This window comes from Parasteatoda tepidariorum, chromosome 5 (genome assembly GCF_982258835.1).
Source record: "Parasteatoda tepidariorum strain Cologne lab strain chromosome 5, Ptep-v5.0, whole genome shotgun sequence".
NCBI lineage: Eukaryota > Metazoa > Arthropoda > Arachnida > Araneae > Theridiidae > Parasteatoda > Parasteatoda tepidariorum.
In genome coordinates this window covers 78,763,694-78,789,799 of record NC_141759.1, presented here as the reverse complement: position 1 = coordinate 78,789,799, position 26,106 = coordinate 78,763,694, and the positions used below count along the sequence as shown (strand labels likewise).

General features: G+C 29.1%; 1 protein-coding gene across 2 annotated transcripts in view; it reads left to right on the top strand.

Moving 5' to 3' along the window:
* The first annotated feature begins 720 nt into the window (after nt 1-720).
* Nucleotides 721-26,106, top strand: part of LOC107450872 (E3 ubiquitin-protein ligase RAD18) — a 36,067-nt gene continuing 10,681 nt past the window's right edge. The window contains exons 1-11 of one of the 2 annotated variants that reach the window (XM_087164370.1): nt 721-1,021; nt 1,115-1,193; nt 4,694-4,755; nt 5,342-5,412; nt 7,391-7,547; nt 9,649-9,730; nt 11,879-11,969; nt 12,071-12,170; nt 13,176-13,248; nt 15,598-15,665; nt 16,448-16,505. In XM_087164370.1, coding sequence (XP_087020496.1) covers nt 932-1,021; nt 1,115-1,193; nt 4,694-4,755; nt 5,342-5,412; nt 7,391-7,547; nt 9,649-9,730; nt 11,879-11,969; nt 12,071-12,170; nt 13,176-13,248; nt 15,598-15,665; nt 16,448-16,505 — 931 coding nt within the window. In that variant the 5' untranslated portion in view covers nt 721-931. The remainder of the gene's footprint in view (nt 1,022-1,114; nt 1,194-4,693; nt 4,756-5,341; nt 5,413-7,390; nt 7,548-9,648; nt 9,731-11,878; nt 11,970-12,070; nt 12,171-13,175; nt 13,249-15,597; nt 15,666-16,447; nt 16,506-26,106) is intronic. The other variant, XM_087164369.1, reaches the window with a different exon arrangement.

The following is a 26,106-nucleotide window of genomic DNA, read 5'->3' as shown; positions in this document are numbered from 1 at the left end:
CTTGTCCAAGTGTCATCAAAAACACCAGCAGCAACAAATAGTGGATGTGAAGTTCCAGTGAACAGAAAACACCATGAATGATGTTTTCAGTAGAAATGTAAACAATAACAATCTCGAGCTGTATGCCTGCTCTAGTTCCGGTTAGAAAGTTTGCAGCTGCATACTACATGTTAATCTGCGAGGTGATATTTTCAAACGGATAATTTTGTTTTCAATAAAAGAAATAAATGAGATAATTTCTGAACTCATAGCTGCCGTATTTTATAAGATATTAATGTTATTATGTAGTTCTGGTGAGTTTGAAGTGAAAAAAAATTTTAGTTATTTCGAGATATATTGTTAAAAAAGGTGACATGGTTGCTAGATTTTGAATAACTCGCTTTTTTCGCAGTCTTGATATGGCCTCTTTCCATAAGTTTATTACTGTTTGTTCTTGTTGCAAGCTGTGCACCATCTTACGTTAGTGCTAACACTTTTAGCGCTGTAAACACAAGTATTGTTAGCATTGTAAACACAAGTAATAAGTAATCAAATACATTGTTCGCAAGAATCTCAAAACACAATGATGCCAAATGGCTTTAAAATGCAACGGAAACAGTAACCCAGAAATTTAGGCGGTACCGAGCTTGCAGCGTTCCCTAGTGTAGAAATCACCATCCATACTTATTTTTTACGTGCAGTGAAAATAGCCCTAATCCCAAGTTTAAGCTGAATACAGTGAGAATAACCCTTAATGGATCAAGTCTTTTGGCAACTGCGGATCATTCAACTCAAATACCTTTTCTTAAACAATTTTTGGCATCGACTATAAAATTGAACTGAAAAGAAAACAATTTAATTCGATGTAAACAAAACAAAAATCTCTAATATATATTCTTTGATATAATTATTTAAACAAAAAGAGCTTAAAATTTCTATAATTCATATCAAAATGGCTGCTGCCCAATGCATTGAACCATCTACAAGTTGCTTAAATACATTTTCTGATGATAATATTATTCTAAATTATAAAATGTTGAAGGTAGGCGAATATATTTCTTAATGTTTCCTATTACTTTTTTTTTTTCAAAATAATAAGCCACAATTACTTAATTAAATTTATCTTTTATTACAGCCTTTGGATGATGCTCTTCGTTGCCGAATTTGCGACGATTATTTTAACAGCTGTATGATGACTAAATGCAATCACAACTGTAAGTCAGAAATAGAAATATTTTTCTTAGAGTGTGGAACAGGGTACCTCTTGAATTAGGCACTGCAACTTAAAGCTTTTAATCACAATAGCATCTTCTATGTTCCTATTATTTCTATCACTCTAAAAAATTTCATTTTTAACTCATTTTCCCTGTTTTCTACAAATACGTAAAAAAATTGACAAATTAAGAGACAGATGCAACCTACTTTAAATCTTTAACTTTTCTATAGTTAATCTGCATTTTAAATTTACTATATGTGAATTAATTTAGATGTCTGTAATATGCACAGGCTGTGATATATACCTCTTGTAAATTTGAGCTTCAACTTGATAGGCAACAAGTACAATCAGACTGTATTGTTTACAAAAAAGATGGTATTTTTGAGAATATTTCTGAAACATGATCTGCAATAGAATAAATTCTAGGCAACTAGCAGGCAGCTCCCTGCAAGAAACTATAAAAAAAATCACAGAAGGGAAGCAACTCAAAGGGTACAACTTATAGGCCCCTTCCTGGGCAAACCTTGACATGTTTTTTTTTGTTGCTATTGTTAATTTACAAGTTTGAACTTCGTTTTTGTGATCATAGTTTGCTCACCAGATCACAATACAGAAAAATCCCCCTTTTTTTTAAAGTTTATGTTAAATAATTTTGACTTGAAAATAAAAAAGTTTTCACTATGACTAATGTGTGAAAATACCTATGACTCTGTTAACTGCCTTTGTGCTATTACTTGGAACTTGTGGAATAAAATTATATTTAGTGTAAAGTGAAAAACTACATAAATAAAGCACTAGCGACCAGTTTAGCTCAGAATCCTAAACAAAAATTCTGCTATACTTTAGCAAGAACTAAGCCATAACATTCGAGAAACTCTCACAGAGGAAGAAAGCTTGAATTGTATGTAGCTATCTAGCGTATGAAATTACTCAGTTGTTGCTTGATAAATTAAAGAAAAAATATATATTTCGTGACTTGCCAATTGGTGGTTATAAGTTTAACATTTCCAGTATGTCCAGTTCTATGATACTTTTAGCCTATCGCTTACATTTTTTGAAAGTACCCAAAACTAGACTATTATTTTGTTGCAAGGTACTATATATATTTTTAAATTAATTTTAATTATAAGAATTTAATAGATGCACCTTTGTTCTATTAGCCTTTGCAGATACTAATACTTTTATCTAATTACAAATGTAAAATATACTTGAAGTCCCACAATGGGCTGATACACAATGTCAACCATTACCGGCATCAATCAAAGAGCAGGTGGGTGACTACTTTGATCAACCAGCAAAAGGATCCAGAGTGTGTAGTATTGGTTTACCATAAAATGCTCAAAATTGCACAAAGGTCATTCGACAACAAAAATGGAGGCACCTTTTACAGAGAATCATAATAGTGATGGCATGTCTCCGGATCATCCTCAGGGTGTTTTCCAGACTATCGCTAATAGCCCATTATGCATCTCAAGTATGACATAAATAAAGTACTTAGTACTATTAAGTATATTAAACTTAAAAATATGATTGTCTATCATATGTTTATGACATTTTGATGGAAGAATTTTCTCTTAGCACTTGAAAGTTTTTAGGTACTTAAATATGCATTTTATAATGAAGTACTTATTTAAAAAATACATTTTTAAGTAGACTAAGAGGGGAAAAATAATTCTTGTTTTGCCAGACAGAAAATGAAAATCTTTGAGCACATCACTTTCAAAAGATGTTTTCAGTGGTGATAGAACTGTATTAGGGAGGTTGTCTGGTTAGGTTTTGTGTCTGTACCCTTGTTTACATCAGAAAGTGGTAAAATTTTTCACATAGTGACAAAATTACAATATATTTTGCTTGCAATATTGAAAAATCAATTGTACAGTACCCTTCCATATTATTAGGGACACTTAAAATTTCTACAAAATTGTCATTTTTCAAAGTGTCATAACTTTTTCAAAAATGGATCAATTTTTATAAAAATTTCAGGATATCATCTTCTACTTTCACCTAAAAATTACTAATTTAATTTATCTCAATTGTTTGTAAAAAATTTGCCCATTTGAACAAAGCAAGTTTTTTTTTAAAAAAAATGTCAAGTTTGACAAGTTGCTACTTTGTGACAAAATTTTTTTAATAAAATTAATTACTTACACATTAAAGTACTAGTCGTTGCCTTTAAAACCCGCTAATGTAAATGATTTTAAGATTTTTTTTGACTGAAATATGAGATGTTGAAACTTTCTTGTCATTTATAGTGAAAAGTGAGTTGTGGCAGTATTTTTTGTGAAAATTAGATTTCAATTGAATTGAATGAAATTGATATCAAAATTTTATAATAAATTTGAATTGTTTATTCAAATTATATAATAAATTACATATATAATAAAATTTTTATATTTATACTCGAAAGTATAAATAATTGGTTTTATTTATAAACGTCAAAATTTTCACTATTTAATGTTGTGAATTCGAATTCAAAATCTCATATCTCGGGCAAAAAAAATCGTAAAGTCATTTACTTTAGCGCGTTTTAAAGGTAACGACTTGTACTTTAATGTGTAAATAATGATTTTTATGTAAACAATTTTGTCACAAAGTAGCACCTTGTCTAACATGACATTTTTTTTCAAAAAAAACTTGCTTTGTTCAAATGAGCAAATTTATGCAAACAATTGAGATAAATTAAATTACTAATTTTTAGGTGCAAGTAGAAGACCTGAACATGATATCCTGAAATTTTTATGAAAATTGATTCATTTTTGAAAAAGTTATGACACTTTGAAAAAGGACAATTTTTTAGAAATTTTAAGTGTCCCTAATAATATGGAAGGGTACTGTAGCTTGTAAAAACTTAATTGTCACTTATAAGTTTATGCACTATAGCTCATCACAAAACGATTAAAATTTTAATTGACAATAAATTCTATTTTAATATAAATTCTGCCAGTAGCAGTCAGGTAACAAATAAAACCTATTATATGTCGGGCATTAAAAAGCTCCAATTGAAATATGAATTTTTTAGCTATTCGTTGGATAGACAACAATTTTGTTGGTGATTAATTCCCTTTCGAGATAAAACTGCAACGAATTCTGCTTGTAATGGTCAAAAAACCTTTACAACTTATATTGTAAACCAATACAGAACTCTATTTAAAACTTTTGTTTTTAAATGCACAGAAAAGTTGTCAGAATTTTGATTGACAATAAATTCTGTTTGGAAATGATATTGAAATAAATTCTGCTTGTAATGTTCTGGAAGCAATTTAAACTTGCATTTTCATCAGAAAAAAAGACTTCCAGTTAAATTTGAGGGCTCAGCTAGTTGGAATATATTAATGTTTTAGCTATTCGTTGGAAAGGCAATAATTTTGTTGGTGATTAATTTCTTTTAGGGATAAAACTGCAATGATTCAAAGAGACATTTAAAAAATTTAGAAAAAGCTCTTATTTTTCTTGGAATGTTATTTCTATATTGTATTAAAAGATTCTATTTAATTTCAGATTGTTCAGTTTGCATAAGGCGATATATGACATATAAGTCACAATGTCCAACTTGTTTCCAGGTATTTTCTTTATTTTTATTATCATATTTAATATTTATGATTGTAAGCAACAGTTAACATTATGGAACAACTGTTAACATTTTGAAATCAAATTTTAAATTCTTGTTAAATTTAGTTAAAATTGTAGAATTGTGATTCTTGTAGTATTTTTAACCATGTTTATTATTTATAAGCTTTCTCTAATTTGTGATCACTGTTCGATGTTCACTTATCAGTAATGGATAGTAATAATTTGCGGTTGCAATTGTACAATGGTTTATGTTTTTTTGCCTCAAAATAATTCTTGAATAAATGGAAAATTCATATATATGTTAAATGCAGAACAAGCTTAACTTTGGTGATTTTGATAAATTCGATAGTTTTTTTTTCTGTCCTAGCTTTTATATTTTTGTCATCTGAATTCTTCAATTCTCTGTATCTTTTCACTTGATGTTTTTGTGTATTAAATAATAATATTCATCATTCTACAAGTTTAAAGAAAATATTCTGACTCGTTATTAAAATAAATTTTCAGATAAGAATATTATATTTTTTGTGTTTTTATTTGTTAATTGTTTTCACATAAAATATTTTTCTTTTTGACCAGGATGCCGCGGAGCCTGAACTTCAAAATAATCGACTAGTTGATGAAATTTTACGACTGTATAAGAAATTTAGGTAACTTAAGTCTTTTGACATTTTATTTAACTTTTTCTACTCGAATATTATTTTAATTGTTGTGGTTTTAATCAAATTTACTGTTGAAACCATTAGCTTAAAAAACATTCAGAACTGAATATGAATATCACTTTCAAGGACTACCCACTTTTTGAACATCTCACAATCAGTTACTTTATTTTTTTCTGGATATTAATATAAAACTGTTAATTTGATTTCCTGTATTCTAATAATTAGTGCATGTTTTAGGCAATACATAGAAATTTATGAAAAGAATTATAAGTGTATTAAAATATATGTAAAAAATATTCCATTCTTAAGTGAAAATATTTCCCTGTTTGTTAGTACGCATTATGTAATAAAAATAATGCATTTAAGCCAAAAAGAAAAAAATGTCTTTTTTTTGTACAAAGGAATTGGCATGTATTTATATTATGTAATATGTTAGTATATAAATTGCATAAAATGAATCAGTAGAAAAAAATTGGTTTTTTATTATGTGTAAATAAAATTAATTGATGCAAAATTATATTAATTGTTTTATATCATTCAATATTTTACTAATTCGTGAAATTAGAAATACAGTAGAGTCCCGATTATCCGATTTAATGGATACCGCAACAAATTCGGATAAGTGAAAAACTCGGTTAAAGCGAAGAGTATAAAAACGGGTAGAAAAAAAAAGGTATAAAGGTAATATATTTAAGAAATACAAAAAGTATACGAGTATACCACATACAATTCATATTATAATTAAAAAGCTTACTTAAAAACATTTAAAAAGCATACTTTACGAGAATTAAATAGTTTTTACTTAAAAAAAGTCCTTAATCGTTTTTGGTTCTACGTAACTTTGGCTCTTTTCTGTAGTAATGTTTCGCTTTTTTCAGGGATAACAGGAAGGCTGGTGTCGCCTCTTTTTGTTGTTCTATGTATTCAATAGTACATTCGATAGCTTTTAGTTCATCTGTATGAGAGATTTTTATATGTTGATTTTAATAATCACTGTCTTCATCATCTTCGCTAGATTCGTTATCATTATTGACGATATTAACGATAATTTCATCAGACCAAGTTGTTGGATTTTGTTTTTCTGAGTGTTTGAAAGATAAAATTCAGATTTATTTTTCAGCGGTTTTTTTAAAAATAACTAGAAAAAATGCTTGAAATATTTGGTAGCTCGGTTAAAGCGGAAACTCGGATAATCGGGACTCTACTGTAATCAGGAAATGAACTATTATATAAATGCAGGAAAATTTCTTTCAGAACTTCCACAAACACACTCCATAAATTCTAAATTCGATTTATAGTGTTTTTACTCACCACTACTTTTAAGCAATCCAAAGGCTTATATGATGTGTAATGTTGTAATAGTTAAACTGTTTTAAACCTTTTAAGAAATGAGCAAAATTAACCAAAAATCTGCAAATTGTAGTTTATAGTTTTGTACTGTTCTTTTTTTAAGACAGTTGGCATCTCTGTAAACTTTACATTCAATTGAATCCTCTTATTTCATAATTTTTAAAACATTGTAACTTATGAAGCATCAGAGATTTCATTTTGCATTTTAACATTAAACTAAACTCAGTGGCACGACAGCCCACAGAGGGCCAAGGCCTGCTGTACCCATCTCAGTTTTCTCGACCTTGGACTCTGGAGTGCAGGAGCAGATGTTCCGGTCAGGTGGTCAACCGAACACGGAACCCCCAGTGTTTGTTCCCAAACCACTGAAGGGAGGAAAAGCTGAGTCAACCTTGCCCGGCCCGAGGATCTGTGGACCTGTGGCACGGGAGCGCAAAGCTCTACCACTCAGCCACCGGGCGTCGCATTTTGGCATTATTAAAAATTGTATCCTGTAAAAACATAGGGCAACATTTACGACAAATGTTGTTGCATTGCAGATTGCTGCTCTCAAAACATAAATTATACCATTTTTACGTACAATTAAGAAAAAAGTAAAGGGTTTTTGCATTTTCAGAGGAGTTGATGATGAGAAAGCACATGTGTTGAAGACTCCTGATTTACCAGCTTGTTCTCCTTATGTGAAAGAATCCTCTTCAGACTCTCAATCAACTAGCTCAATGCTTTCACAGAGCACTAGTACAAGCACCGATGAGCCTTTCACGCCCCGTGTAGTAAGATAGCAATTCAGTTCTTATATTACCTTTTTTTAATTATCAAAGCATTAATTTTTAAAATGATTTCAATTATCTTCAAAACAAGGTTTTTTGAAATAAGCTAAGGATTCCCACAACAGCACATTGTGGATCGTGATGTCTGCGGTTCCAATAATTTTGTGACTTCATCAATAAGGTTTCAGCTTTAGCATGTCAAATCTGTAATTTTACCATATTGCCAGGTTCTAATTGTCTAATTGGTCACTTTTGTATCATATGATGTAATCTTGTGTTTTTATATGCAAACATTTGTGAAACAAATCTTATCATCATTTGTGAAAGTGATGTTATAGATTACAGTTGTGTAAATTAGGTACATATATTACCCATTTCCTAGAATGAATTCGTCAGAAGAAAAAATTGATTAAAGAGGAAATCTGATTAAAAGCATCATTATGAGGAAATTCTATGACTTTTATCACACACAGTTTATAATAAGTTAAAGGTTTCACATAAACAACAGAAAAACTAATTTGTACATTGTTTCCTTTCTAAGATTAGCATTGCATAAATTAAATAAAAATTTCTTAAATTTTAATAGTTCTAGATAATTTTTGTTGGAAAAAAAAAACTTTTTTTTATTGTGTTGAATGCGCAATGAATAGTTACCAATTTTTTTTTGCTTATGCTCCATTTTTGCCTTTCCGCATGGAAACTTTAATCTTCTACAATTTGAAACTTAAAAATTTTGCACCTTCTTATTCACATATGAATAGAAGTGTGAGAATAGGCTCTTTGCCTGCATCAGACAATGTTGTCTTGAATTTTCATTGCACTTCAGTTTGCTTAAGTAGTGTAAAATATGAGGTGTTAAGCATTTTATAGTGCCAAAAAAACATAGTTTTCTTCTATTTCAAATTTATTAGATTAATTGTATTAAAAAACTAAATTGAATATGTAGGTACAATATTCCAATAACTGTACTGCTGATTTTTTAAATAAAGAATAAAAATTGAAAACATTAAAATTTTCTGTATTTTAAATAATTTCTTATGAATTTTTTTTTTAAAAATGGAGGTTTGCAATTATGATAATGTAGAGTTTATGTGATTGCTAGTTGTTCAGTGAAGCACTGTTTCTTATTTATTTATTTCTATGTCTCTTTTATTAATTTGTCATTTCATTTCAGTCCCAATTCATTCTTAATCTGTGCAATATTCAGAGATGCCAACTGCTCCGGACACAATAATAATTTTTAAAAAAAACGGTAAATAACTGCAAACTAAATTTTGCAAATATTTGACTATTTTTGCTTGCTTTTTAAAAGGTATAGCATGACTAAAGTACTATAAAGTGGTGAATTATATAAGCCTACGAATTATTTAGAAATAGTGGTGAATAAAAATTTACTAAATTGAATTTATTAAACCAAGAATCACAATTGATAAACTACCACTTTAAAATATATATTTGCTATCAGGAACAAGTTGGCATCTCTGAATATTAAAATAGTTAATTTATGCAACAGAAGAAACATAAATTGTTGGTTATACATTGTTTTATTCCCCCATCTTCTTTTTATTTTTTTAGTTATATTTAATTTTGTTTAAATTCATAAATATTTGTCTTGGATTTGAGAAACTCTTAATGGGTTTTTGAAAGGAATTTTTCTCCTCTATGATTTGTGCACATTTGTGTATTCAAGATGTGAATTAAAGCTATGATTTTTTTTCACTTTCGTAATAAGTGTTTTATTTTTGGTATTAAATACAATTTCTTCTATTATTTTCTACATGAATAATATTAAATGCTAGATTAACAATGCTATTACATTATCAAAATTATTATTTTTACAATAAGTTCTATTAGTTTGTTTAATTATCAGTTATACATCTTTTCACTTAGACGTGGATTATCATCAGTCTCCTGAAATATTTTCCATGCTTTATTGTACTATGATTTTAAAAAATTTTTGTCCCATATTTTGTAATTGTATCTTCTCTACCTGCTTAATTAATAAGCAATCATTTATTAATGCCATTTTCCTAGTTTATTATTTTTGGATGCAAAACCTAACAAGCAAATAATAATGCATAATATTACTTTTGTAACATTTTAGAAAATTGAAATACCTGATGACAAAGGTGCACTTACAGATTCTATGCACATTTCTATAAAAAAGGAACCAGATTTTGATGAAGGTAAAGTTTTCACATACCATTTTAAAGATGTATTGGGAAAAAAATATTTTTCATTATGTTTTTCTTGCTACCTATTTTTTTATAATCTTTTTTATACAACTTTTTTTGCTTATCTTAACGTAAGTGAAATTGACACATAATAATTGGATTTTTCTGAAAGAAACTCATAATCATTTTGTTTTAATAAGTAACTTAAATTTTTTTGTTTTTTTCCAAAGTTGAAAATTAAAAGAAAATCTTAGATGCCTAAAAAAATAATACAAATAAAATATGTAATAACTAGCCGGGATCGACTTATTTCGCTGACAATCACTTCATCAAAGATCATTTTGCTGACACTATCATTTCGTCAAAAGCTCATATCGCCAACAGAATCAAGATCACTTTGATGTCAATGAAATTATTGTTCAACAACATTATTTCATTAAACAATAATTTCACTGACATGCTGACTTTAATTTTGATTAATACTTCCTGACAAATTTTCTTTATTAATCGTACAAGTTTTTTACGCTGGGAAACCTATTGAAACTGTTTGTTATTTATAGGGCATTATTTTGCAATAATTATAAATATGTTATTGAATCACTTGCTAATTCAAAAGTTTTGTTAATACTGGGATCTGGGGAAGCAATTATTAATTGAAAAGAATTGTTCTGACAAATAATTTGGTTTAAGGGTGATACATGTAAATTAAAAAACCTGGCTACTGTTCTGTTTATAACTTTTTATAATCCTACTTATAATTTATTATTTGATTATTTTGATTTTTTGTTATTCTTTTAAAATTTGCCTTACACTCCTATCATCTCATACCACTGGTTGGGAAACAATTGTTTATATTATGATATGTAAGGCTTCATTGCAAGAAAACGTTTGTTAATAGTGGTTTTTATCTTGGTTACATTGTAACGAACATCTATTTTAGATAGTGTATGGTTGGAACCAAAACTATTTATAATCTATAACTGATATAAACTATTGGCTATAACTTATTTTAATTCTAATTACTTTGTTAACATTAATAATGTAGTTTTATATTTCTGTATTTTCCATTGTATATAAATTTTAATTTGCAATTAAAAAAAAACTTTTCTTAAATTTATTAGCTTAATTATTAACTTCAACCTTTTCCTAATTATTGCTATTTTTATTTATGTAATTAGAATCATATATTTGTAACCGATGCAAATATGTAATATAAAAGTAAAAACCAATACACTATAAACCGTTTTTCTTCAAGCTGTGGTTTGTCTACCCAAAAGGGTTTGTTAAGTGTATAAAGAAGGCTCAAGAAATTATGATTATAATAGCTAAATTTTAAATGACTATTATAAATAAAATAACAAACTAATAAATTGTGCATAATGTTAATAAATTATGTGTAGAGCTATTACCAGGGGATTTGATTAAGTGTTTTCAAACAGGCTACCCCAAAACTGTTGGAAAAATTATTTTCAAAAAAATTATTTGTTTTTTAAATAATAAAAATTTTCCCATTTTTTTTTTAAATAAAATTTTAAACTAGCACTTTTTTTGCACTAGCACTAATTTTGGTGTTTGGTAATATTTTTTCAATCAAAAATTAAAGTTGATATGCACTCCACTTCAAACTTGTGTAATCTCTACAGTACAAATATTTAATAATTGTGTCCCCAGATCTCAATAATAACCACATTTTGAGTAAGTAATTGTTAATGTACTTTAAATATTTTTTTTAAAAAATAATACAAATTGCAAAAAATCTTGAGTAACTAATTTTAAAAAATTTATAAAATTAAAACTTGATTTGTTCATATTGGCAAATTGATCATGTCAGCAAAATAATCTAGTCAGCAAAATAATCTTGTCAGCAAAATGATCTTGTCAGCAAAATAAATCATCGTGTTTTGAAATAATTATATTATCATGTGCCGAAAACTTATTAGCTGTAAGCTAGCAAACATCACTTACCATTGTCTTTATAATATTTGGAAGAAAAAAATTTATGGTGACATTTTTATCATTGGCTGTAGCTCAATATGTCCTATACTTTCTATTTCAGACAATCTTGTGATATTATGTTTGTACATGATATTGTTAAGTTTTGTAGAATCACCTATAAGTTTCCATTGTTATTTATTATAAACATGAACTTTGTTTTTTTAGTTACCTGTCCTGTTTGTTATAATGCTGTCCTTGGTCTTACTATAAATGCTCACTTAGACAGCTGTTTAAAGCAGCAATTTGATGATGGCAGGTAAAAAGAAAACTATGTTGTTGTTGTTTTTTTGTTTTTTTTTTCAGTTTATACTTATGTAATTTTGTGAAAAATATTGATTGTTGCTTCTGCTTTTATAGGCGCAAAACATTGCCTAAACTGGTATATCATCTTCTCACAGACAAAGAAATTAAAATGAGATTAAGGGAACACAAACTACCTGTAAACGGAGATAGACAGGTGTGTTGAACTGATTAATATCATTGAGAATATTTTATATTTCTTCTGAGAATATTTCTTCTAAAAAAAATTTTATGATAGTTTAACACTTTAATTTCTTATAATTTAGGTTTATAAATATCCATTAAAATGTCTACTTTAAAAAGACTTAAAATAATTTAAGAATATCTGATTCTTTTACCTTAAAGCAATCTTTTTTTCTTGAGTTTATCTATATTAGCAAAAATATTTATAATATACATCACTTATCAAATTGTATCATGTCTACTATATTACCATTATTTTTTATTATAAAATTTTGTCTCTTTGAATCAGTGGATTAAATTATGATTTAAACTTTAGCTCAATGAACAAAAAAAAATTCTGTAGCATTAAAAGGATTTGTCCAGAATGTCAAGATTCATTGTTTCCTTAACATTTTACATAATGTGGTGAAACTGAGCAAATTTGTGTTTACTGGCAATCATATATCAAGACTCGTAGGGTGAGATTAAAAAATCCAAGTGGAAAATAAGCTTAAAAAAAATTTAGAAAAGGAATATTCTAAAAACTGAAAAATTTTGTTAAAAACCTGAAAAACTCAGGAATTATGGAAAGCTGTTGTTGCTATAGATAATCAGAAAAAAACTCAGGAATTGTTTTCCCCAGAAATTAAGTATGAACCCAGTTTTCTGCAATATGCATATCAATCTGTAATGCATGAAATATTTAAATAATTAAAATAGATTTATGTTATTAGGATTGTTGATCTCTTTATTTTTTCTTGGTATCTTATAAAGAAGCTGATTATTTCTGATAACTGATATTTCTGTGTGTTGTTTTGAATATTTGCATGCATGCAACTTGCTTTAATCACCACTTATAGTATACTTGCTTTCTTAATAATTTTTAAAATTTTAAACAAAACAAAAAATTTTGTTCTAAATTTCTTTTGTTATAAACTCAGATATTTAATGTTTTGTTTTCCTTTAATACTTATAAATCAAACATATTTAAAAATTTTAGGCTTTAATTCGTCGTCACAAGAACTTCATCACTCTCTTCAATGCCAACTGCGATGCTTTAAACCCAAAACCAGGTTAGTTTATTTCTTAATGGTTTTATATATGTAATTTTTTTGTTTAATAATGCAGTTTGTTTCTTTTCTTTAGTATTTCCACAGCTCTGTAAGAAAAAATTAACTATAATAGTTTTGATTAATATCTCAAATAATTAAATCCGTTTTGTAGTTATATTCATCTTCAATGACGGTGTTCCCAGCTTATCGTGGTGTTCTGATTACTGTGTGTTGTTGATTCTGAAAGCTTTGGTTCTTGGCAGGGTCACCCAAACCAGACAGGTCAAAAGGAAGACACCAGGCTAAGAGGAACATCCTGGTCCTCCAGGTTGGGGATTGAGCATAGGGTATCTTGTAAAGAAAAAAAATCCCTTTTCAGAAATCCCAAAGAGCTTTGCCTAAACTGACTTCATCCAAATGACTTGGTAAGGTTTCGGACTTAAGAATCAGGAGACAAGTTTGCTGGCAAAAGAATTTCAAAGTTTATTGGCAGCCAAAAAAAAGCAAGACAAAACACCAAGGTTGATTCTGGCAAAAATGATCTTAACCATGGGCATTAATAGATGGAGAAGCTTAGTGTCTGATCGAGCCAGGTGACCTGTACTAGGCTGATGGAAGAAACTGATAGACTTCTGTTGCCAGTAAACATGCTGATGGAATAAGAATTATATTCATTTCTGAAAATATTCATTTTCAGAAACTTAAAAAATCACTCAACTGCTTCAGTTTGCCATAATTACATCGATCAGTTCTCAACTTATCAATGTTAATTTCTCTACATTAAAAAATTCTAAGAGTCTTCAACTTCATGCTACGTTTGTATGGCTATGACATTTAAAAATATGAAAATTTCAAGGTGTATAGAAAAATTTTTGAGAAGTAAGATGAAATAAATTTATTGTCTTGTTTAACTTGTAATAAAAAAGTACTAAAAAGGCTGCTCTGCAGTTTAGAAAAATACAACTATAGAATTAAAAGGCCTTTCAGAGAATTTGACATCAAGTTTTTTTGAAATTCCAAGTTTTTTCAAAAGTAATTGCAACTTTCAATTCTTTTTTTCACAATTTTTCTGACATTTGGCTTCGAATAATTGCCATATATCCTTTGTTGTAGAAAAATTTATTTCTCTCTTAGGATTTTTTTTTATAAACTTGCACTAGAGTTGATGTTAAAAGTAACAAAAAAAAGGAGAGAAAGTATGTTGCTGCATCTTAACATTTATACTGAAATTTTCAAAAAGATCAAAAACTTAATTCAATAGAGGAAGAAAAAATACATGTCCTGTTTGAATTGTTATAATAACATAAGTCTTGTTCAAGACTTTTTTATTAAGATATTCTTTCATTTTATTTTAATTTTTTCCCTCTATTGCTAAAATTTAATTTAGAAGCTAGTTAATTCAACTCATGTATTCCTCAAAATCAAGTTTGTTCTTTGCCATAAGTTTTGTAAAGTGAATTCAAAATTACAAAAAATGAAGAAGTGAACATCATTAAGCACATCATCATCACATTTATAATTGAATAAATTTTACTTTTCAAAAAAAAATTCAATTTTAAAGAAGGAAATAAACTTTAAAATAATCAACTTTAAATTGTTCATACAAGGCTGAGCTTGATTGTAACTGTTGGTATATGTATCAGTTAGAAATGTATCAGCAATGTATTAGTGGATTTGTTGATCACGATGGATTTTCATTACATTTAATATTCATACAAATTTAATAAAACATAGAGAAATACATATACATTAAATAATAAAAAGCAATAGTCTGCATGTAGCCTATTAAAACGTGTCAATGAACAGTAAACTTACTTTTGAAAGGTACACTTTTTTTAAAAGTTTCAATTTATAGGTTTAAGAAGTTCACATTTAGTTTTATTAATCTTTATAAATTCTTTAATAACTTTAAAACCATTTCGGCACACCGATTTTCGTCTAGTGCCCATCTAATGGAGAGATACCAATAATAGTAATTGCTTAAAAAGAGGTATTAATGATAGTAATAATTGGGTCTCTTAAACTTTCATATTTGTGGTCTTTACATTGTGTTGATTTTATGTTATTATTATGATCAAAAGGGCCCCTTATATTTTTGGGTTTTATGCTTGCCATAAAATAATTTCAGACAGTTTTGTAATGGAAAATTGTTATTATTACATATTAAACATATTAAAGTTATTATTTCATTATTACATATTTTGCTTACCATGTTATTTACTTGTTTTTAATAAAAAATTTTAAAACTTATTATGTCCAATCCACATTATATTATTTTAGTGTGTATATTTAAGTTATAGTTTGGTTTTGAAATTGAAAGTTTAGTATACAATGCAGCTTTCGAATCTTATTCCATTTATAATTTTATAGTATCTGAATTAGTCAAAGAAGTCGAATTGCAAGAACTAGAAGAAAGAATTAATTCTATGCCAAAGGAGGTTAGTTATAGTTTATTCTTTATTACGTTAAACACTCTTTTGCATTTTACTTGTTAAATAGTTTTTACAAATTAGAGTAAATCATCTTATCATGTCAACAGTTTCTTTGATGCAGTATATTTCAAGGTTATTCTTTAAACTAAAATAGTGTTTGATGTGATGAACATTTTTTTTTTATAAATGTTCAACTTAAATAGAAATTTTTTTTAAAAAAAAAATCCAAAATATGATATTTAATCCGAAATACCAAAAAAAAAAAAAAAAAACCAAAATACCAGGAATGAAAATCTCACTCTAATGTCTTCTTTCTTATTACATTTACCCAATTTTTATCCAGAGTTTTGGAATTCAAAAGCATGACTCGAAATTTGTGAATCGTAATAGTAATATTACAAAAAAAAATTTCAAAACTGGAAATTCAAAGCAATAACTGTTAAAAATGCAATTGACAAAACAAAATGGACAAAAAAAAATGCTCGTAAATTGGTTCAAAGTTCGTTGAAAAAATAAAACAATGTTTTATTATTTTTTATTATTATTATTTTACATAATTTTCTGTTTTATATTTACTGATTTAGTCATAATTCTTATATTCATTAACACTAAACATACCATAATCGGTCAAAAAACAGATTATGGTATGTTGCATTGTATTGCAAAGTGTTGGCATGTTAAGTGTAAAAATTATAACTATTGAGTATTGATTTTTTTTTTTTTTTTTGTATTTTAGAGTTGTAAAAAAAATTTTTATTCTTCAAATTCTTAATTTTTCAAATTTCCAGATTCAAGTGCATAAGAAGAGTGACTTGTCATTGATCGAACAACAACATCAGTCTTACAGTATGTTTAAAACTATATTTTATAACTTTATTTTTATATTTTTAAGAAAAACTCATGATGTAGTTTTAAGTTAACTCTATACAATCATTCTTTTTTGAAGTAGTGCATATTTCGCAAAATTTTGACATTGTAAAAATTCAGTTTTTACTAAACCTTCTAGTGCCAAACTTACAAATTTTTAATTTATTATACTTAACAAAGTAGAACTTTGTAGTTCCCTCCACATTAATAAATTGAAAATTTTGTTCAATCAAATGTGACTAATGTTATGATGGTATGTTTAAGTTATTTTTGTTAGTTATTTATGGGCACAATTTTATTTAACTCTTTTTGGGCACCGCGTTTTAATTTAAATAATCTCATTTTTTTTTAATCTATATTTTTTTTACTTTAATCAACAACCACATCTGATTTTCACTTACACCCCTATCCTTCAACACCTTCCAATATTCCTTCCTTCACCCCTACTTGAGAATAGATTCATTCACAGGTGTGAATAGTCAAAGCGATAGTAGCGCCACCCTTCGGTGCGGAGGAATACATGAGCGGGAGGAATATATTTTTATGTGCCCGTAATTTCTTTTATTGTTGTATAATTTTGGTACGACGTAACTAAAGAGAAATGATTATTTTTAAATAACCTGTCGAACTAAAATGTAAGTTATGTAGCAGTGAAGCAACTCATTTTTAAATTGTAAACTTATTTGACTTATGATTAAGTTCTTTGAAAAAAAATATTTAGTCTGGATTAATTATGCTGTTGGATGTGAATCCTTAAAATTTAATTTGCTTTTATCTTCCAGATCACCAAGATTATTATTGCTGTAAATTTAAATGTGCTAATAGTTTTAAATTAACTTAAATTACTTCTACTTGTTATATCTGATAAATTTTGTTAGTTAAAGTTAAATGTTCTCACAACGCAATTATTTTTTTGAAAAATCATTCTTGATTCCTTAAATCTACTTTTTTTTTCTCTATTCAAAAATAAGATATAACAAATTGGTGCCGTTGACCAGCGGCCACGTGTTAATGCTTAAGATTAAAAAAATTAACTTGCTGGTCGTTAACTTTAAGTAATATGAAACTAATAATGCTAAATTTAATTGTGATTACCAAAAATAATTTTTAATAATATATATAGTATATATATGAATGATTGCTTAAATCTTGATTAAATTAATTTTTATTACTGCTACATGATCGCGTTATTATTGTCGAAGCACTACATCTGCGTATGCTTCATTTTTACTCTCTTGTTATTGTTAAGGATTATTGTATTTAATTGTATAATTGTGTTCATTTTATGAGAATTGAATAGAATCTTAACTCCTCATAATCTTAGTCAATCACGTGTACTTTTAGGTTTAGGGTTAAAAACAATATCCCAACTTGTTTTATATATTTTGTGTAGTGGGAATGTTTTTAGATTTTCATGAGATATTTGAGTTTTTACAAGAAAACATGGATTGCACGTGTTATAAATTGATAGGGTTAATTATTGAATGTAATAGATAAACGTCATCTGTAATATCAATCAGGATTTTATTTTATGTTTTATATAGTCACAAATATTAAAGCCTTTGATTTTATTTTAAGTCTATGTAAATTTTTGGCGCGTTTCAGGTGTAGGAAATTTCTTATAAATTTTATTAGTTAAGCCTTTTATCGAAAATGGCAGAACCTCGGTCAGACACTTCGTCTTCGGATCCTGCTGCAGCAAACAGAATTGATATTATTCCTGTGGTCAAAAGCCACACGATCTCAGAATTTTTACCCGTTATCCCTAATTTTGATGGGAATTCGAGTTTTTCCAGATTTTTCGACAAATTCAATTCCATTGCAGAATACTGCAACTGGGATGCAAATGATAAAATATTAGCACTATCTTTACGCCTCACTGGCGAAGCACAAGAGTTTATAAACACACAACGAAATTTAAAACAAGCGAAAGATTTTGATTTAATAGTTAATTCTTTAAGGGATAGGTTTGAGACGAAGTCAAACATGGCTTCAAATATCACTAAACTTACACAGGCATATCAACTGCCGTGCGAAAATGCCAGGCAATTTTTTAGCCGCTTAGAAGGTATATCATACAACTGTGTACCGAATAATAATAGTACTGAATTTGAGGATTATCGACAACAACTCTTGTTGTCAGCTGCTAAACAGGGTCTGAGGGTGGAGTTACTGAGAGGAATTGCCTCAACAGCTTTAAACAGCTATAATGAATTTAAGAAGCATGCACTAACATTCGAAGAAAATTTTAAGGTTATTGAACCGCTAGAGCTAGCAGCTACTATACAAGCTAAAGCAGGAGAAAAATCAGATAACAAAATAGATAGTCTTACTGATAAAATTGAACAGCTTACTGTAAAATTAAATGATATGCAAATTCAACTAAATGCACAGAGCATTCATTCAAATAAAGAAAATTCACACAGGACGCGAAATGTTAATAATCATCTTCAGGCTCAGTCAAAGAAAAAATGCTTTAAGTGTAACAAATTAGGCCACATAGCTAAATATTGCCGAATTCCATTTTGTAACTTTTGTAACCGTAACGGACATTCATTGGATAATTGTTTTAAAAAGAATAAAAGTTTAAACTAATTGGGGGAGAGACCGCTGCACCACCTGTCTCTGTTGGTATCCCCGATGTGGTGTTTAAAGATTATCAGAATTTAAATCAAGATATAAAAAGGAGTACACTTTCGGTTGAAAGCCCAGAGTTTGTCCCCAGCCTTAACAATTATAAAAACCTTCCCATTATAGGAGTAAATATTAAAAATTTAAATTATTTTGCTCTCTTAGACACTGGATCTACTGTAAATTTAATCTCCGAACACATTTTAGACGAATTAAGTTTGACTAGTAAACAAAAGAATTGTAGAGTGGAGGTACAGAATTTCAAGGGAGGTCGTGTAAGCATAAACAAATCAATAAATTTGAGTTTCAAAATCGATACTAGTAGATATTCGGCAGATTTTTTTGTCCTACCTAAACTTTCTAGAGATTATGATATGATATTGGGTTTTCCCTATTTAAGTAAAAATAAACTGATATTAGATTGTAAAAACAAAATTTTGAAAAATGATGAGCTTAATGTGAATCTAATGTATGCAAATTCTAATGATACCTGTAATGCTTGCAAGTCAGAGGAGGGAATTCCTTTTTATGCAAATAAGAAAATAATTGTACCCCCTTTCTCGCAGTTAGCAGTTCCTGTTCGTTCTAAAAACAAATTAATTAAACATACTGAACAAATACTTCTTTTGCCCAACAAAAATATAGACAATCTTTTAATTGCAAGGACTGTTTCCTTGGCTTCTGATAAACTATTTATAAATGTCATGAATGTAGGTGAAACCCCTATCCATATTAATAAAAACGCGTCTCTTGTTAAAATGGAATGTTTGTTTGTATCAAATAAAGAAAAATGTAATAGCATTGACACAGCTCAACTTGGAGAGGATTTTGAGTGTTGGGGTGGAAATTTTCAGCTTGATCATTTAGATGCTGAACAAAGGGATAGATTGTTGGAATTTTTAAAAGTTTACAAGGATGTTTTTGCTCACTCGGTCACAGATTTATCTGAGGGATGTGAAACGCTGTTACACAAAGTTGATTTGTCAGATGACATTCCTGTCAGGCAACGTCACTATAAAGTACCACACCATCTAAAACAAGAACTTGATAGACAAATTAATGAATTGCTTGATATTGGTATAATTAGCCCAAGTGATTCACCATATGCAGCCCCCGTGGTTTTAGTGAAGAAAAAAGATCAATCATACCGCTTATGCACCGATTTCAGGAAATTAAATTTAAAAACCTTACCCGATTCGTTTCCCATACCCTGCATTACTGATTTGGTGGATAATCTGGCTGACGCAACGTTATTTAGCTCATTAGATTTATGCAGTGGGTTTTTTCAAATGAAAATTCATCCTAGTGACAGATATAAGACCGCTTTTGCCACCGAGCACGGTCTCTACGAATGGAATAGGGTACCCTTTGGGTTAAAAAGCTCCCCAAACAGCTTCCAACGATTAATGTCTTTAATTTTATCAGGTTTAAAACCCTTACAAATAGCCGTATATTTGGATGACATTATAATAGCCTCGAAAACTGAAGAAGAACATTACAATAAATTGCAACTAGTCTTTGAACGCCTTCGCCAGCACAAATTGAAACTAAAGCCGTCAAAGTGCTCATTTCTAAAAACAAAAATAAAATATTTAGGCTTCTTAGTAACCGAAGGTAAAGTTTTTCCTGATAAAGACAATATTAGTGCAGTAGAAAAATTTAAAACTCCCAAAAACTCTGATCAGGTTAGGTCCTTCATTGGAGTTACCGGTTTTTACCGCAGATTTATAGAAAACTATGCAAAAATTGCATTGCCATTAACTAAACTAACTAAAAAGAATTGTAAATTTCAATGGACTCCGGAAACACAATCCGCGTTTGATAGATTAAAAACTGTTTTAACACAACAGCCTTGTTTAAGTTTGCCAAATTTCGAGAAACCATTTACAATATTTACTGACGCATCTAAATATGCGTTAGGCGCCGTTCTGTGTCAGGAAGATGAACATCAATTTTTCCATCCCGTCGCATATGCCAGTAGAAAACTTAAAAATCCCGAAATAAACTATTCGACAGTTGAGAAAGAGATGTTAGGTGTCGTTTTTGGTGTTACCCATTTTAACAGTATTTATATGAAAAACATTTCACGGTATACTGTGACCAAGCTAGTTTGTCCTACGCTTTAAATGTAAAAGACCCTACATCTAGAATTGCGAGGTGGGTGATGACCTTACAACAGTTTGACTATAAAATTATTCACAAACCAGGAAAATCCAATCTGACCGCAGATTACTTATCTAGATATGTAGAAAATACTAATAATATTGTTAGCACTCAATTTTCCCCAGCATTGTTAGAAAGATTGAAGATCCATCAAAAACAAGATCCACATTGTATTAAAATTCTTAAATTAATAGAAACTGGTAGTAATATTTTGTCAGAGATGCCAGTAATTTACTTCCTTAAAGATGATACCCTATGTTGTACCCCTAAAAATGGAAAAAGTCAAAGCATTGATAAATTAGTTCTTCCCTTAACCTTAGTAACAGAAGTGTTAAATTTATGTCATAATTCACCCACTACTGCTCACCAGGGATTTACAAAAACTTTGAAACGAGTAAAATCGTCCTTTTATTGGCCCCAAATGTACAAACATATTTTGAACCATGTAAAAACTTGCAATTCTTGTATTGGAAAAAAAGCCCACAAACCTAACAGGTTAGCCCCTTTGCAGAGAATACCAGTTACAACTAAACCTATAGAATGTATAGCAATCGATGCTTTAGGCCCTCTCCCTACAACTTACTCGGGCAATAGATTTATCTTAGTAATGAGTGATTATTTCACCCGTTACCCGGAAGCATTTGCGACTTCCGATATAAAATCTGACACAGTGGCACGTAGTTTGGAAGAATTTATTTCTCGTCATGGTGTCCCATCTAAAATCATTTCCGATCGTGGATCCAGCTTTTTATCGAAGGCAATAGTTCAGGTATATGACTATCTAGGCATTAAAAAACATTCCACTACCAGCTACCACCCACAGAGTGATGGTGTAGTCGAGCGCTTAAATGGGACGCTAATTAATTCACTCAGCCACCTTGTCAATAAAACACATAATGACTGGGATAGACACTTACCTTTCGCCCTAATGGCTCATCGTAGTGCTATCCATTCTTCTACAGGCTATTCCCCAGCATCCTTACTGTATGGTCGTGAAATAGAACTTCCTAAGGATATCTTAACCAATGATGCGAAATTTACTTATGCTGACCACCATGAATATGCATATGATTTGTCACTAAGGTTGAAAAATTCATTTCAATGTGCCAAAGAAAGCTTAGAGCTGTCTGCTTCCAAACAAGAAAAAAGGCGGGACAAAATCAGCAAAATAAAGGATATCCAGGTGGGCGATATTGTATATGTGTACACTCCTCAACTGTCACAAGGGTTAACAAAAAAATTTGCTAAGCCCAATAAAGGTCCGTTTAGGGTTAAAAGTCAAAAATCACCTGTAAATTTTGAAATTGAGGATGTTTGTGACACCAATAGGACACAGGTGGTACACGTAGATCGCTTAGCGAAAATACCAGAGAAAATTGTATTCCCTAACCTTTGTGATACAAATGCAAACAAACAAGACACTGATAATTCTAATAAAACGACAACTAATAGAAATAACACCCATAACTATAATCTCAGACATAGAAAGTAAATGTGACTTTGTTTTTATATTTCTATGATATTTCTAACTTTTATATAAAATTTTATGTATGTTTTCAATGTATTATCGTCGCAAATATATCTAAGGATATTTTGCCAAGTTTTTATTCTGTGAGTGAAACTCACAAAAGTTATGATCAATTTTGACATGAATTGTATAAGTTTTTTTTTCTAAAATCCTTGGCAAGAGAGTAAATTATAAATTTCTTTTTGGTCATTTAAATTTTTCAATGTTTTTGTGATTTTGAGAATTGGGTTGTTTGGGGATATAGATGGTAGAAAGTGCAACTATGGATTTATAATTACCTGCTAAAACGTTTCAACTAAATAGACTGTTAAGCGTATTTAACAATATGTAACTGTTGGACATTACCTGCTAAGACGTTTCAACTAAATAGACTGTTAAGCGTATTTAACAATATGTAACTGTTGGACATTTCACTGTGTTCAAAGTGTGTGTTTGGAAGTACAAAATGTCTCATCTGAGAAACAGAACTAAAATCACGTTAGTCTCCATAAGCAACGTACACTCCATAAGCAACGATGGTTACTACGCAAGAAACGTTACTGCCTGGGGCAGCAAAAGGGCCCTTTGCCGTTCCTGGTCGGTAGATGATTTTCTGCTAAGTTATATCGTGTCGAAAAGTGACAGTCATGAATGAGAGTTCTATCCAAGTGAGAGTACTATTGAAGTGAGAGTACATGTATCGAAAAGTGCCATGTGATCAGCTAGCTAAGACATGGAATGTGATAAAAGACAGAGTATACAGATGGGAGGCTTCTGAAGGAAAAACTCCTAACACACACAAGAATACACATCACGAGTAACAAAATCTTTCCTCTGGACTTACTGCAGAAAGTCTATTGAGAAGCTTTGAATTATGTTGAACTGTGTTGATTGGTTCAAGGAACCGAAGATGCCCCTGTAACTTTTAGACCTTTAAACAACTCGATTCTCAAATACACACCGTCATGATATTCCATTGAATCATTTATGTTTAGGTTTAGTTCAAATAAGTAATAATCAAAAAAAAAAAAAAAAAAATTCTTTGAATTTTTTTTTTCTCCTTACCGGGATGGAATGTTATGATGGTATGTTTAAGTTATTTTTGTTAGTTATTTATGGGCACAATTTTATTTAACTCTTTTTGGGCACCGCGTTTTAATTTAAATAATCTCATTTTTTTTTAATCTATATTTTTTTTACTTTAATCAACAACCACATCTGATTTTCACTTACACCCCTATCCTTCAACACCTTCCAATATTCCTTCCTTCACCCCTACTTGAGAATAGATTCATTCACAGGTGTGAATAGTCAAAGCGATAGTAGCGCCACCCTTCGGTGCGGAGGAATACATGAGCGGGAGGAAAGAGCGGCAGTTCGATTTTAGGTATCCCCTGCTGCTGACGACTGAGATTGAACGTGATCTGTGGAAGGATGCGGGGTGGCCGGCCACGCGCGCTTCTAGGATAAGTCCTTTACCTTTTTTTTTTTAATATATTTTTATGTGCCCGTAATTTCTTTTATTGTTGTATAATTTTGGTACGACGTAACTAAAGAGAAATGATTATTTTTAAATAACCTGTCGAACTAAAATGTAAGTTATGTAGCAGTGAAGCAACTCATTTTTAAATTGTAAACTTATTTGACTTATGATTAAGTTCTTTGAAAAAAAATATTTAGTCTGGATTAATTATGCTGTTGGATGTGAATCCTTAAAATTTAATTTGCTTTTATCTTCCAGATCACCAAGATTATTATTGCTGTAAATTTAAATGTGCTAATAGTTTTAAATTAACTTAAATTACTTCTACTTGTTATATCTGATAAATTTTGTTAGTTAAAGTTAAATGTTCTCACAACGCAATTATTTTTTTGAAAAATCATTCTTGATTCCTTAAATCTACTTTTTTTTTCTCTATTCAAAAATAAGATATAACACTAAAATCTTACTTGTACAATCCCACTATAACAAACACTCAGTTGTAGTAAACAATTTTAGTGGTTTCATTGGAACTAATATTTAACAAGATGCTATTTCATATGCTTATAGTGAACAACTAAAAAATTGGTAATTCATTTATAGTGCATTTAAATTAATGCATTTAAATTTACAGATATTTAAATAAATACTTAAAAAATCTTAAAAGTAAATAATTATGACTTTTAATTGAAAACGAAGTAGTACATATTGTTTAGGAGTGTTTTAAATTAGTTATTTTGCATAAGAGGCTGCTCCTGTCTTGACCAAACTCAACTGTTGGACAAAGGGGTGGAAATGGAGAGGGAAAATATGTTTTTAATCTTCTTTATTTGAATTGAATTTTCATAAATAAACTCATGGTGAATATTTACACTATTTGACTATATCTTTCGATACATGTAAAATTCTATTATTTGTCAACTTGGCTGCTATTAAAAATTGTACAAAGAGAATACACTGAATTTAATGTAAATCAGAGTTTTTGTTTTTATCATTGACAATCCATTTTAGAAATTAATTATTTGATTTGTATTGCTGCTTTTGCAAGTTTTCATTTGTTTAAATGCTGTGAATTTCTATTTTACAGTTATTGCTTCTGATCAGCTGTTTATTCAATTAATAATTGTAATTTCTTTTGCCAAAAATGATTAATTGAACACATTTTATTGTGTTATTTAAGGCCACTTTTTGTGAATAAGTTATTAAAAATATGCAAAGAGAATACTGCTATTAAAAATTGTACAAAGAGAATACACTGAATTTAATGTAAATCAGAGTTTTTGTTTTTATCATTGACAATCCATTTTAGAAATTAATTATTTGATTTGTATTGCTGCTTTTGCAAGTTTTCATTTGTTTAAATGCTGTAAATTTCTATTTTACAGTTATTGCTTCTGATCAGCTGTTTATTCAATTAATAATTGTAATTTCTTTTGCCAAAAATGATTAATTGAACACATTTTATTGTGTTATTTAAGGCCACTTTTTGTGAATAATTGCATTTTTTTCGGAAATAGTTTCATTTGATACTATAAAACTGAAATTTTTGTTTAGATATTTTGTTGCCTAGCAATTACAAAACTCTATAAGCAGTAAGCATCATACACATTATTCAACTTTGAGGAAAAACAACTTTAATTGCAAATTTAACACACGGATTTTGATAATTATAATTAACTATACTCTGTTTTGTAATTAACTGGATAACTCATACTCTGTATTGTAGTGGTTATGAGTTTTTTGTTACCGGGCCACACATGTATTTGACTGCCTGCTAGAGAAAGAAAATGAAATTTAAA